This window comes from Dicentrarchus labrax, unplaced genomic scaffold, assembly GCF_905237075.1.
Source record: "Dicentrarchus labrax unplaced genomic scaffold, dlabrax2021, whole genome shotgun sequence".
Taxonomy (NCBI): domain Eukaryota; kingdom Metazoa; phylum Chordata; class Actinopteri; family Moronidae; genus Dicentrarchus; species Dicentrarchus labrax.
This window is the reverse complement of record NW_026136721.1, coordinates 30802974-30816344: the sequence shown is the minus strand read 5'-3', so window position 1 is coordinate 30816344 and position 13371 is coordinate 30802974. Positions and strand designations below refer to the sequence as shown.

General features: G+C 40.2%; 1 protein-coding gene across 2 annotated transcripts; it reads right to left on the bottom strand.

Moving 5' to 3' along the window:
* Window positions 1-26: 26 nt before the first annotated feature.
* smcr8b (Smith-Magenis syndrome chromosome region, candidate 8b) lies at window positions 27-10526 on the bottom strand. 2 transcript variants are annotated; one of them, XM_051386577.1, is made up of 6 exons: window positions 9757-10526; window positions 6591-7003; window positions 4589-5343; window positions 3698-4186; window positions 2591-3098; window positions 27-1272 (listed from the first exon to the last, which is right to left on the bottom strand). In XM_051386577.1, exons 1-6 carry the CDS (start codon window positions 10018-10020, stop codon window positions 825-827), a joined length of 2877 nt encoding a protein of 958 aa, XP_051242537.1. In that variant the 5' UTR covers window positions 10021-10526; the 3' UTR covers window positions 27-824. The 2 variants fall into 2 exon arrangements, with proteins under 2 accessions (XP_051242537.1, XP_051242538.1); XM_051386578.1 differs by having other exon boundaries at window positions 3698-4156.
* Window positions 10527-13371: the final 2845 nt, after the last annotated feature.

Here is a 13371-nt window from a genome sequence, read left to right as displayed (position 1 = left end):
GCTTTGATTAAATCAGAATCCCAATGTAAAATATATGACTTTATTTTCAGAGTAAATGTGCACACACTAAAATCGGCTCATATTTGCATCAACAGAGTAACAAACATTAAAGTACAGTAAAACAAGGAGCCTGTGATATTGGAAGTCGACTGAGGGGAAGTTGTAGTCTATTCCCATCAATAGATTTTGACTTTCTTCATGAATTTGTGAAATAAAAGTAAAAAAATCTAAAAAGAACTCAACAGTTTTCTTGTTTACAATCATTGAAAACATGAAAATGTTTTATGAGAGCAGTCATATTAAAATGGTTTACAGCTGGCAGAAACCCTGAGAGGTCAAAGGTTAAAAATGGTGTGTGTGTAAAAGCAAATAATTACAAGTCCATGTAGTTCTTGACCACCGAGATCCACAAACTACAATCCTTAAATGATAGTGTTCATATGTGGCTCAAATATCTTAAAAGTTCACATGTGATCCAGCAATAAGTCATTTTAAACACACACAGACACACACGAAAAAAAAAAAAAAAGTCCAGCACTTCAGCTGTAAAGGCTGCCAGCATGTGAGAGTCACCAGTGCATTTGTGTCCAGTAATCCAGAGATAAACAACCTACAGCATCATGGAGTAAAAATCATGCACACGCACGCACGCACACACACACACACACACGCACACACACATTTAACACTGCAGATAAAACCACATAAGTGTGACTCTTCTTCATGTTTTAACATGTTCACACTGGCAGAGAACTCAACTCTGCATCAATCAATATTCTAGAGAAATCAGTGCACCTAGTCCATTGTTTTTGTTCATCCAGTGTTCATGTTGCATACGTGTTTTTGTGCAGATGCGCCGAACAGTAAGAAAATCTTAAAACCGGTGGTCCACGTCCTGCGTGGTGCTGTTTGATGAGGTCAGACAGGAAGTTCATCACTTTCAAATCGCTCTCACTGCTGCAGAATCCTCGAGTGGACAGGGACTCGTCTTTCTCCGCAGTGTCCTTCCCTCCAGCGGTCTTTGGACGTTGATAAGCAGGATTGAACGTGTACAGCAGAACCTGGTTGGCCAGCGCGGTCAGGCAGCTCTCCAGGTGCAGCAGGTAGGTGATACCTCGGGTGATGCCAGTGTGAGGGTCGGCCAGTCTGCTGATGAGAGAGCCGGAGTATGGCGGACAGTGCAGCGTCCTCTGGTCCAGGTCCAACAGGGACAAGTAACGACTGTAGCGAGTCAGAGAGTGAAGGATGATGGCCGAAGAGCTGGAGTGTGATCTGTCAGTGTCAGAACAGAACAGAGTTAATTAGTTTTCATTTGCTCCTATTATTGTCTCAGAACGTTTTTCTGCTTTAAGCATAAACGGTTGGTTACAGATACGGGGCAAAATAAGGATTTATTTGTGGTTGCATTTCTGCTGTAGTTCAATACACTCTGTTTTGGTCTCCACCACCAGCTCCTGAGGGAAAGATCTGGCTCTTTAGCTGCTAATTGCTAATAACAGTATGTCTGCTGTTTGGTGCTGAGCAGGTCGCGTACAGTCAGAATATTAAAGCTTTCACTGACAACAGCTGACTGCAGGTGGAAATGATGACGATCAGAGCAGTGAGTGAACCACCACCTTAAAAAAGACACTAAAATAGATCTGAGGGAAACTGTGGAGGTAGCGACAGCTTTCACATTACACATAATAATTCCACCCTTTGTCAATATAAAAATACCTATTAAAGCAGTAAACATACACAGTAGCCCTGCAGTTTGGTGTAATTCAAGATTTTTCCCCCTGAATATGAGAGGTGTTCATTTAACATTTTGATGCCATAGTTTGTAGTAGTTGTTGCATTAAGTGACTTTCAGTCAGCCTTGGTAAATCTCTACTTTTTCTTTCTTGTTTTGGTATGTTATTTTCTAATGGACATTAAAGGACCAGTGTTTACGAATTAGTGGAATCTAGCAGTGAAGTTGAGATTGCAACTCTTACTTCACAATCATGTGAAGGAGAAACTACAGTGGCTGTGATAGAAACATGGTGGTTCAACATGGCAGACTCCGGGGAAGGTGAACCAACACAATCATCACATCACACTGGCGTGGGAGATAAATGTTTTAGACGGGGTAGTAAATTTTTTATGGTAGGAGGACGTCTGGTAAGAATCAGTTTACAGTCACACGGTCAGATCAAAGAAACATTTGGGTTGAAGATCTAAAACCTTTGCATGTGATTTACAGCGGTACTGTTAATAAGTCACCAGGGGTTCTTGGATGTACTGGATAGTATTGAAGGCAGATCATTCTGGAAGTAGAGAGAGAACATCTATGCTGAGGTCTTCCCTCTATGCTGCATGAATAAAGGGACTTGATTCATCACACTGGGTTTGTAATTTTTCAGAGAACTAGCAACTCTCAATATTTTGGAAGAATTTCTCCTACACTGGTATTTACTACGTGGATACTAAGTGTGAAGTATTTCTGTTATTCTCTGTACGGCCAGTTTACAAAGGCCCAGTTAAATAAAAGCAAGCAATCAAGAAAATATAACAGGGCATCTCGACATACAAAATAGTTTTGTAATGAAACAAAAACAATTTGTAGTACCTGTGTATTCCTATCAGCCTCCAGGTGAGCAGGTCGGCCAGTTGAAGTGGCATCGTCAAACACGCCATGACAGCATTTCCATCAGGACCAGGAGCAGGCAGGAAGAGGCTCAGAGCGTCCACCAGTTTTCTGACCAAACTCTCGTCTCCTCCGATGACAACCAGCGGCCGGCCGCTCAGGAGACAAAACACGGCATGCTGGGAGAACGAGTTCTGTTTGAGAAACCTGAGGGCTCTGAGTCCAGCCTTCCTCCTCCTCCTCCTCTTATCCAAGCGGGTGCTGCTGTGGATATTTAGAGAGGGAGAGGGCGTGTCTGTGGATCCAGTGAAGCTAGCGCAGTCAGACGCCTCATCGATACTCAGCAGCCTGAGAGGAGCACAGGGCGGAGACCACCGCTCAACCTCAGCCACGGCAACAGGAGGAGCGAAGTTCACGTGAAGGTCAGGCACCGACTGCACCGTCGGACAGACCGCAGGCCACTGAGGCGTCGACTCCACTGCTTCTTCAACTAATAACAGAACAGTTTTACTATGTGCAAATGAGGATATGTTACAACGTGGGTGTTATTTTTGCAGCTTTGTCCCTCATTTCTGTCACTTATAATTCAATTTTACTGATGTTTTCACTGAGATTCTTATATGCAGCAACACCAACAGGGGAAGAACATGAGCAGTCAGAGGATCAGACTGTTGTAAACATCCATCACAGTATAACTGCAAATAGTTTCTATCTGTAATTAATAACCAACTAATTTACTGCGTGAAATAAATGACTGTGTATATCAATATTGAGTGCATCATTTGCTATTGAGACCGACTGATCTCAGCTGGGCTGTTAGGGAAGGACTCTCCTCTCTAAACTCCTACACCTCAACAAACAGCCATTGGTTCAGTTGCTGAACAGCCTATTTCTTAAGGAAAATAAGAAATAATTTCTTCCACTTTAGAAACCAGTGACAACCTCAGCTTTGTTCACTGACTGGCTGCTGTCGTCAGCTGCCATTCAAGTTTAACTCCTTGTTCACTATTTGTACTAAACATTCTTCGAAATTAGCCAAATTAGTGTGGAGTCTTAAATTGTGTTTAAACATTGTAACAGATTTATTACCTTTCAGAAGTCTGGACGTCTTCTCAGGTTTGTCTTCAGGGACTTGATTGCTCTTCAAACACTCAGTGACCTGCTCCTCTCTCATTATAACCTCACCACTGGCAGTCATTTGCTTTAAGGATTCTTCTCTGTCAGCACGACCGTCACCTTCCTGAACAGGCGCTCCTTTTACGCCCTCACTTACTGACATTGTTGCGTTCAACGTCTCTCCCTCTTTGAGGACATTGTCAGATTCACACTGTATCTCATTCTCATTCTCAAAGCCGTTACTCAGAGGTTGGTGCTCTGTTTCTTCCTCCGTGATGGCAGTGAGGTCGTCAGGAAAGATGGACTCAGTCGTACTGAGTACCTCGATGCTGTCCTCGCTGTTGGCTCGTCTGGCGTACGCTCGCACGCGTCTAGAGCCCGCCTCTACTGCAGCTCGTCTGTAAGACGCGTCCGTCATCCCAACCTGTGTTTCTGTTGAAGAGAACGATCTGTCAGCTGGTCCTGTTGTGAGAATGTTTATACTGTTATTAATGTGATTAATCTGTGGATTCTTTTTTTTAAATGAATATATCATTTAATCTAAATGTCACAAAATAGAGAATAATGTTCATCACAATTGTTTGACATAAAGGATTAATAAATTATGAAAAGAGTGGTTGACCGCTTTTCTGTCAACCTATTACCTAACTAATCATGTCGGCACTCTACTGGATTCAGCTAACAAACACTGACATTACAAGCTCTGGTGGTTAATTTTGCACTGTTAGTTATGATTGCTATTAATTATTATTTTATGTTCAATGTAGTCTGTGAAATGTGTGAACAAAGGGATCATATCCCAGCCACCACCAGCCCCCAAACCCAAAGATATTCAACTCAAATCATCCTCTAATTGTTTCATACCTCTGCTGTCAGATCCAGCGACGTCATGCTGCGACCGATAAGACTTCTCCGTCCCGAGCACTTCAATGCTGTCGCCACTGCTTACGCTTCCTGTCATCTCCGTCGCAACATTGGGGTCAGGGGTCACTGTTCCAGCTTCTCCTGCCTCCATTTTGATCGGGATCTCCTCCACACAGGAGAAGAATGACTCCAGGCTCATTGGTTCTGACTGAAACATCTCGCCACTGCTCTTACTCCCTGTCGCCCTCTGTAGCTCTGCCTCTGCGCTCTCTTTCTCCTCCTCATCTCCATCCTCTGGGCTCCACAGCTCAAACAGGAAGTTGATGAGCGTGAGCCTCTTGGACAATGAACGCGTGACACGAGCAGTGCTCAGTATGCTCCTGTCGCCTCGTAGGCGCCGCTCCGTGTCAGCGAGCTGCTCCTTCATCAGTGACAGGAAGTAGGCGTTGCAAAGCTCCTGCAGAGGTTTCAGACGGTGCTCAGACCTGCAGGAGGCGGAGGTGGAGAGAGAGGGACAGGGCTCAGGAGGCAGTAACGCACTCGGATCAGCGAGGGAGTCAGCTGGGTCGTATGGCAGGAAGTCGGGCTGTTTCAGCTTCCTGTTTGGGTAGGAGGTGACCTGGCGGAGAAGATCTCTGTGATTTAAGATTGAACGCTCCACAGCTTCGAGCTCATCTGCTTTTTCTCCCACCTCTGTGAACCCGTTTGCCGTCCTCGAATGTTCTGTCTCCTGGAGCAGAGTCAACCGTGTGTACCTGAAACAGTCAGAGAGGGTTATATTTAGTCAGCAGGTAGAGAGTAACTTGTCAGCAGGCTGAGAAGCAGTGTTTCACCTCTGACCACATCCAGCATCACTGACGGGTGCGGTCAGAAGTGTGCTCTGTTGCAACCACAACAAACAGGGTTGTCACTACAGCAAGGTGAGACATGAAACCACTGTAGGTCAGGCAATATTGTCCGACTTTTGTAACCCGGTATCTACAAGGTCCATGCAGACATCCAAAATCTAAGACTGCGTGGGCCAGATGTGGGGTCATGTCCATATACACAGACTGCCAGTGTAGTAAAAACAGAACTGTGTGCACGTCTGCATCTGTTTGGGAGTTTATCAGGGCCTTTATTTTAGTGACATCAGTACTGAAAAGATTAGTCAGTTATTAAATTATTGGACTGGCTGAAAATGAATCAATGATTTTGATGTTAAAAAGGTCCAGTGGGTAGCATTTGGGCAGAAATGGAATATAATATCTGCAACTACACTGCTAGATGCCACTAAATCCTACACACTGGTCCTTTAATTTACATTTTAAAGTTATTTATTGAGTAAAATTTCCAAATATTCTCTGGTTAAAGCTTCTAAAATGTAAACATTGCCTGCTTTTCTCTGTTTTATGTGAATTTCTGTGAAATTTGAAGATGTCTCCTTAGGCTCAGACAAACTGTGATTGGCAATTTTCATTATTATTTTATATAGCCCAAACAATTCATTAATTTTAAAAGTAATGAAGAGATTAATCATAATAAAATGATCATCGTCATGCTTCTCACAGACTGGGCTTGAGAGAAAGAGGTGGGCTCATACGGGCTCTTATCGTGAACACAGTAAACAGGAACAGTGTGAGTGGACCACTGGTGTGTTAATACGTCGCAGAGCCCAACCAATACAGGAATTTTTAAAGCCAATATCAGAGTTTGAGAAAGAGTTCTGTTCTGCAGTTTCTTGTTAAAATGACTTTTTAGGCTGCATCTTCACAACTAGAAACAAGGAAGTAAATTTGGTGACCTTTTGCATAGGAAACTACAATGATTAGTCAAATTTGAAGAAATGTTCTGCAATTCAAGTCGTACAGAATTTACTGCAATTGGTTGAATTTGCGTTCATTGTGACAACATTGCGGCTTCCTGGAGGTACTGGGCAGTGGTGGGTGCTGATGTATCAGTCAGGCTCTAATACAAAGGTACATAAATATTCTTATTTCAACAAAGCACATCCTGATCTTACTCGAGCTCTTGTAATTTTCTCTGCAGCTCCATAGAAAATGCTTGTCTGTTTCCCGTCTTGAGGCTGTCAGAGGCCTGAGAGAAGCACGTTGACAGTTCAGAGTAGTTCTCCATCAGTTTCGCCTGGTCCGAGCACACGTACGCCATGCAGAAAGGACGCACCATACCCCTGGCTTCCAGGTCATACAGGGTCATGTGGTGAACATATGCAAACGCATCCTCCCCTGAATCTCCCAGAATCACTCTGGAGTCCTCGCTGAAGTTAAGGCGGGGGCCGGGGCACGCAGGAGGGACGTGGGCTGGGCCGGACGCCTGGTAGTCCACAGACATGATGCGAACTGAGAAGTGATTGAGGTCAAACGATCCGATGACTCTTTGGTCATCTGGTATCGTCAGCACAGGTTTGGGTCCCACCTGGAAACATTATTACATTACTTGAGTTTATAAAACATCAGAAAGTGCTGAAAAATTCCTACTGCAGACTTTAAATCACTCAAGATGTCTAAACTAATTAATTATTTGTCATTTTTAGAGCATAAACACCAAACTCTTCTCCATTGTGAGGATTTTCTGTTTCTCTCTGTTAAACTCTGTGAAACTGTCCAGGTTTCTATTTTCTGACATTTTGTAGACAAAACGATTAATCAGTTAATTTGGGAAAAATCTGACAAAATCAATAATGAAAATAATCATTTAGTTGCAGCTCTACTCTACATTCATCACATAATGTAACAGATGGGGTAATGACATAAAACAAAAGGTCCCCAGCTGGACGCGAACTTATTGAAAGGATCAGTGTGTTGGATTTAGTGGCGTCTAGCTGTGAAGTTAGTGAACACAGCTGACGTCTTTATCTGATGACCTGGGAATGAGAAGGGATGTGTGTAGGAGAAACTACGGTGGCTGTGAAAACTGTTTGGTTTGTCCGTTCGGGGCTACTGTAGAAACACGGCAGTTCAACATGGCGGACTCCTGTAGCGTCTGTACATATAAACGACTCATTCTAAGGAAAAAAAATCACAATTGATTGACAATTGAGATGATTTTAAACTAATGAAAACATACCTATGAATATTATATTTAATTTCCGCCAATAGATCCTAAATGTTACACACTGTTACACAATGGACCTAAACATTTCTGTATATCACTGTAAACACTGGGTGATATAGCTGATGAGCACAACAGTTTCAGTTCCTATTTTTAAGACGAGGTGGAGAACCAATGATTTTAGTAATCCTAGGACTGGAAAAAGATTCCAGTAAGGGAAGTCATCATATGCAATACAATAAATGTTGTTTACCTGTTGAAATGTCCATGTAATAAAATCTATGTTGGTAAAACTACCCCCCCCCTCCCCCCTTAATAATAATTAGTGAACACAAAAGTTATATATAACCATCCTGTAGACACTTACACTTATATAGAGCATATCACTTTTTGGGGGTGATGTTTACAGGATGTAAATTAAGTTGGAATTAATAAGTAATTTGGATCCTCTGCTTAGGAACATAATAATATTTGTGATTGTTTTAATCAATGTGTGTCATGGTGCACAATTAGCGTTTCTGTTCACCAGCCAAATAGCTAGTGAATGTTTTAATGTTACCAGCCACTCAATAACTTGCATATTTTACCAGCAGTTGGCTGGTGTTCATTTTCCGTCCTGCTGTGTGTCTGTGTGTGTGTGTGTGTGTGTGTGTGTGTGTGTGTGTGTGTGTGTGTCTCATCTTGTTAAGGTTATTTAAGAAATTTGTTCTCAGAAATTTGAGATCTTAATCTCGTAGAGACTTCCTGAATGAATGAAGTTAAACTCACAGTTGCGACACAACAGCCACAACAAGAACTGAGCTGCAGCATTAATTCTGCTGAGAAAATGCAGCAACGTAACCATAGATACACGTGTGTGTTATGTTGTTGCAAGAAAAAGATATAAATAAATAAAATATTCAAAGACTTAAATGTTTTTATGAACTTAAGAGCTTTGTTAAAAGTAAACAGCTAATCAAAAATAATAAAACTGAGGTAATTCATACAGTAGAGGCCGAACGATAACCAATTCACCGATATGGCGGCAGATTTTTTAGTTAGAATGAAAATAGGCCGATACAATAGCACCGATACGACTCTGCAAAGGTACTCAGGAGTCTGCTTTCTAAACACAAATAATTAACAAATTACTGCTATACTAAAACATGTTTAATTCAATTCAACATGGAGGCTACATTGTCAACCAACTCTAGAAATGAACAAATGAACAGTGAGAAAATAAAATAAATAGCTGAACATAGCACTGTAAAGACCAATATCAGCCGGGATTATCGGCCGATTGGTTGGGCTCTATCATATATGTAAATAAAGCAAAATATATCATTAATGTTACTGAATGCTAGAAGGTTACACTACAGAACAATGACACAGCACATGTATTGTACTCCTAATCTGTTATGTAATTTAATATATCATTATTATGATAATACACACCTCTTATTATATCTACCTATCCTCTTATATCTTGTAATTATTATATACATTATTATATTTTTCACTTCCTCATTTGGCTCAGGAATGAGGAAACTGCACTATTGTTTGAAGAAGTAGGTTTTCAATACCGATCTTCATCCTCAAGCACATTTATGTATATTTTAGTAAATAGCTTTCTTATTTGGATTTACAGTATATTCTTCAACTTAATGTATCTGTATTAAGTTTTTTAATCTATTTTCTGTTTCTTTATCCGGTCTGTTGTAGGTGATCAATAAAGTCTTATCTTCTTTTCTCCTCCACGATAACCTTCTAGTTTTACATCATGAATCTCTAAAACAGGTAACTGAGAGTCCTTCTCACAAATGTTTAAAGATTCCCAATAACACTATATCAGTATCACAGCAGGTACAGTTTTCATTAGAGCTGCACAATTGATGGAAATATTACTGAAATCGCAATATGGCAATAAGAAGCTGCAATTGAATATCTAATTAAAGTAAAATAGGTGATAAAACAGCATTATAATGGTGAGAATAAAGCACCCTGGGCTACAAATATTGTTCTCCAGAGGCAAGAAAACATGTTTTGTCTTAAATTTGTGATGGAAAAATTGTGAATCTTATTGACAGAATAATCGCAATATAACACACACACACACACACACACACACACACACACACCTGCTCTGAGAACTCAGCCACCAGTATGAAGTCTCTGTGGAACTTGGCTGAGGTGGTCCAGGGGTGGGACGGAGGTAGAAGGGGGACCGAAAACTCTTCAGGTAGACCCTGAGCCTCCTCTTCTCCTTCCCCAAACCCCTCAGTGCCGGTGAAGGCCAGCAGGTCCGGTGACCCGATCATCTCCAGACGGTGAGGGGGTTCAGCCCATACAGAAATATATGTATATATACCGGTATATATATATATATTTGATCTATTCAGCATCAAACATTGTCCCGGTGCCGCTGCCCGTCCTTCAGTCGGTGAGTCAGCTGTTCAGACTGGACAACAACAACAACAAACAACCGGAGAGTTTATAAAGTTGTTGCGCAGTTGTCCTCCGCACCCATGAGGCGACAGATCCTTGAAGCTGTAACAAAGTAAAGCTCCCAGGGGTCGGTCGTATCCGCTTCCCTTTCAGCAACAACAACAAGTAAACAAGCGGCGGCGTTTTCGGGAACTTGAGAGAGAGGAGAAAAAAAACTTAACGGAGAAGCGAAAGTTCCCCGCAGGCGAACGCACGGCGGTCACACGACTCACCAACCTTTGTCCCGGGATTTCTGTTCCTCTTTATAATCATTGAGCCAATGTTCAGCCTTTGAAAGCCTCGTATTTCACCGGTAAACCTGAACCCCTTCCTCCTCTCCCTCCTCCTCCTCCACTGTGCGTCCGCGCTGTGCCATGTGACAGATGCCGGACCGGGAGACGCGCCGGCTCACTTCTGTTTTCTTCATGGAGAAAATCAGGCTGCAGGTCCGGAGTCAAGTCACACACGGTCGTGAAGACTTCCGCTCCTCAGTTTCAAAGTTAAAGTCTCTCTTATTGTTGCAGTGAGCTTTTCTGTCGTCTGCTGCAGTTAATTCCCAACTCTTTTTTTTTTTCTATCATTGAGTGAACTGAATAAGTGACATATTTTATTTTATATCCAAAACTGTACAATGAATCCAAATAGTGAACTCAGTGACAGCAGGAAGTTTGTGTAAAACAAGTGATTTTGATTAATTTTGAGCAGCTTATTTACAATTCTCTGTCTGTGTTATGTGTTTAAGAATCATACAGACATATTATTTCTCTCTTTTGACAGATTCAGTGTTTCATTCTCATTGTTTTATTGTTTTATGAGCTCTTTGGTTGTTTTATAATCCAGGACGAGGCTCATGTCTTCACCGTGCCTTTATTCTGTGAGATGTTTTTAAAGTTTGTATCTAAAATTATAATCTAAAATTTAAAAAATAGCAATTTCATTTCGTTTTCATCACAGAAATAAACTAAATCTTGAGATATAGGCCTACTTTTACACCCCTTAAACTCAAGGAGGCTAAGTGACCCCCTGTAAATCTTCCAGACACCTAGTGTGGGTCCCGACCCCCAGGTTGAGAACTGCTGATCTACTGCATATGCGGTCTGCTTAGAGCACTGCAGAGCTATATTTAATCAATTGAAAGCATTATCACCCCTCCTTTATCTATTAACTTACTATATAAACCTTGATTAGTTGTTTGGGACATGATAACTTTAAGACAGCCTAGTGCAGTTAGATCCCAACCTTTTCTTTAAAGGAGCCTTTTCCTATCACTGAATGAACTGATGACCCCTGAATAAGTGACATATTTTATGGATATTTCTTATTATATTCAAAGCATAACAACAAACAGTGAACACAATACAAAATGAGCAATTTGGATGAATTTTGAGCAGATTATTCCCTGTAAATATTGATCAGAGATAAGTTTTCCTGATATTTTTAGGAACTTTTGATACAATTATTTGTCTGTATTATGTATTTTTTCTATTCTATCTAAACTTAAAGAAAAATACAATTTCATTTAGTTTTATTCTAAATTGCTGAGAAATAGGCCTACCATGTAAATATTTAAGTTTTCTTACACCCAAAATGGCCTCACGATCCCCCATGAAGCTCTGGTGACCCCTAGAGGGGGTCCTGACCTCTAGGTTGGGAACCACTGGCCTAGTGCTAGAAATATGAAAAATACAAACAAAGAAAACAAATGGATGTAGACTATTAGTACTCAGGGTTACAGGAAATTATTACAAACATTATTAGGCATGCAAAACTAACTGTAACCTTTTATATTTCCACTGCACGAAGATCCAACATTGAGAGTGTTCCTGGATATAAATACATTCAAATATTATACAGACCATCTTATCATCAAACTATGACAAAAATATAGGAACTAACTTTCTGCTTTTTGTTGAAGCTGTTTGTCTCTGTTATGGATTATGGTGATGTGATTTATAGGCACACCTCTGCCTCTGCTCTTAAGCCACTGGATGCCGGTTATCATTCTGCCCTCAGGTTTATTACTAGTGATGCCAATGGCACTCACCCTTGCAAAGGCTGGGTTGAGAGACATGATAAGCATATGTATTTGTTTATATATAAGGCTGTCATTGGGAAGTTGACAGCCTATATCTCTTCTATGCTAGAATGGTCATCTAGACCTTATTAAACACAATCTAATGACTTTCACTGTAAGTTCCTCCAGTTCGTACGGAGCTTAAAATATCTACTTTTACTTTTTATGCTCAACAACAACATGGAATTCCCCACGAAGCACCCTGAGGATAACTTCTGTACCCTTTTGGTGCATTTAAATCCATGATGAATGATTCAACCTCTGCTTGCACTTATTTTATGTGAATTGTTTTATCTTGTATGAACTGTTTTTATAATTGTTTTAATTCCTTGTTTACTTTTGTCTTATATCTTAGTGTTTAAATCAATACATTTTCCTTCTCATATTTTCTATTTTTTAAATATCTTGTATAGTTATTTTATTTTAAAATGAGATCATTGTAAATAAATAAGTTTAAATAAAGGTATATATATATATATATATATATATATATATATATATATATATATATATATATATATATATATATATATACATACATACATACATACATACATATATATATATATATATATATATATATATATATATATATATATATATATATATATATATACATACATATACCTGTATACTGCAATTATCTGCTCTATCTATATATTTATATCCTATATTTCCCTTATACTTTTTATACGATACAATTATATTGATTTTTATACTGTGCCACTACCTCCTGCTGTAATCCTGGTGAAAATAATCAGTGCAATGTTCCATCAACCACACCTGTATATAAAAACATGTACATATAAGTCTTTCCATTTTCATTGAATGTGTATTTTCTTATCTGTTGTATTGTGTTGTATCTTGAGATGCTGTTACAAGATAATTTCCCCTGTGTAGCATCAATGAAGTCTATGTAATCTTATTTAATTGCTATGAGTGAAGTCTTCTGAACCAAAAAAATCAAAGTTATCTTATAAAATAATTTACAGAGACCCAACAGTTCCCACCACGAGCAAGCACTTAAAAAAAACATCCTTTTAACAGGCAGAAACCTTGAGCAGAACCAGGCTCTGGGTGGGCGGCCGTCTGCCTCGACCGGTTGAGTTGAGACAGAAAGACAGAGGGGGGCAGTTGGTGGCTTTCCATCTTCGATTCAGACTCTACTGCTCCGGAGGCAGAAACACCTACAGAG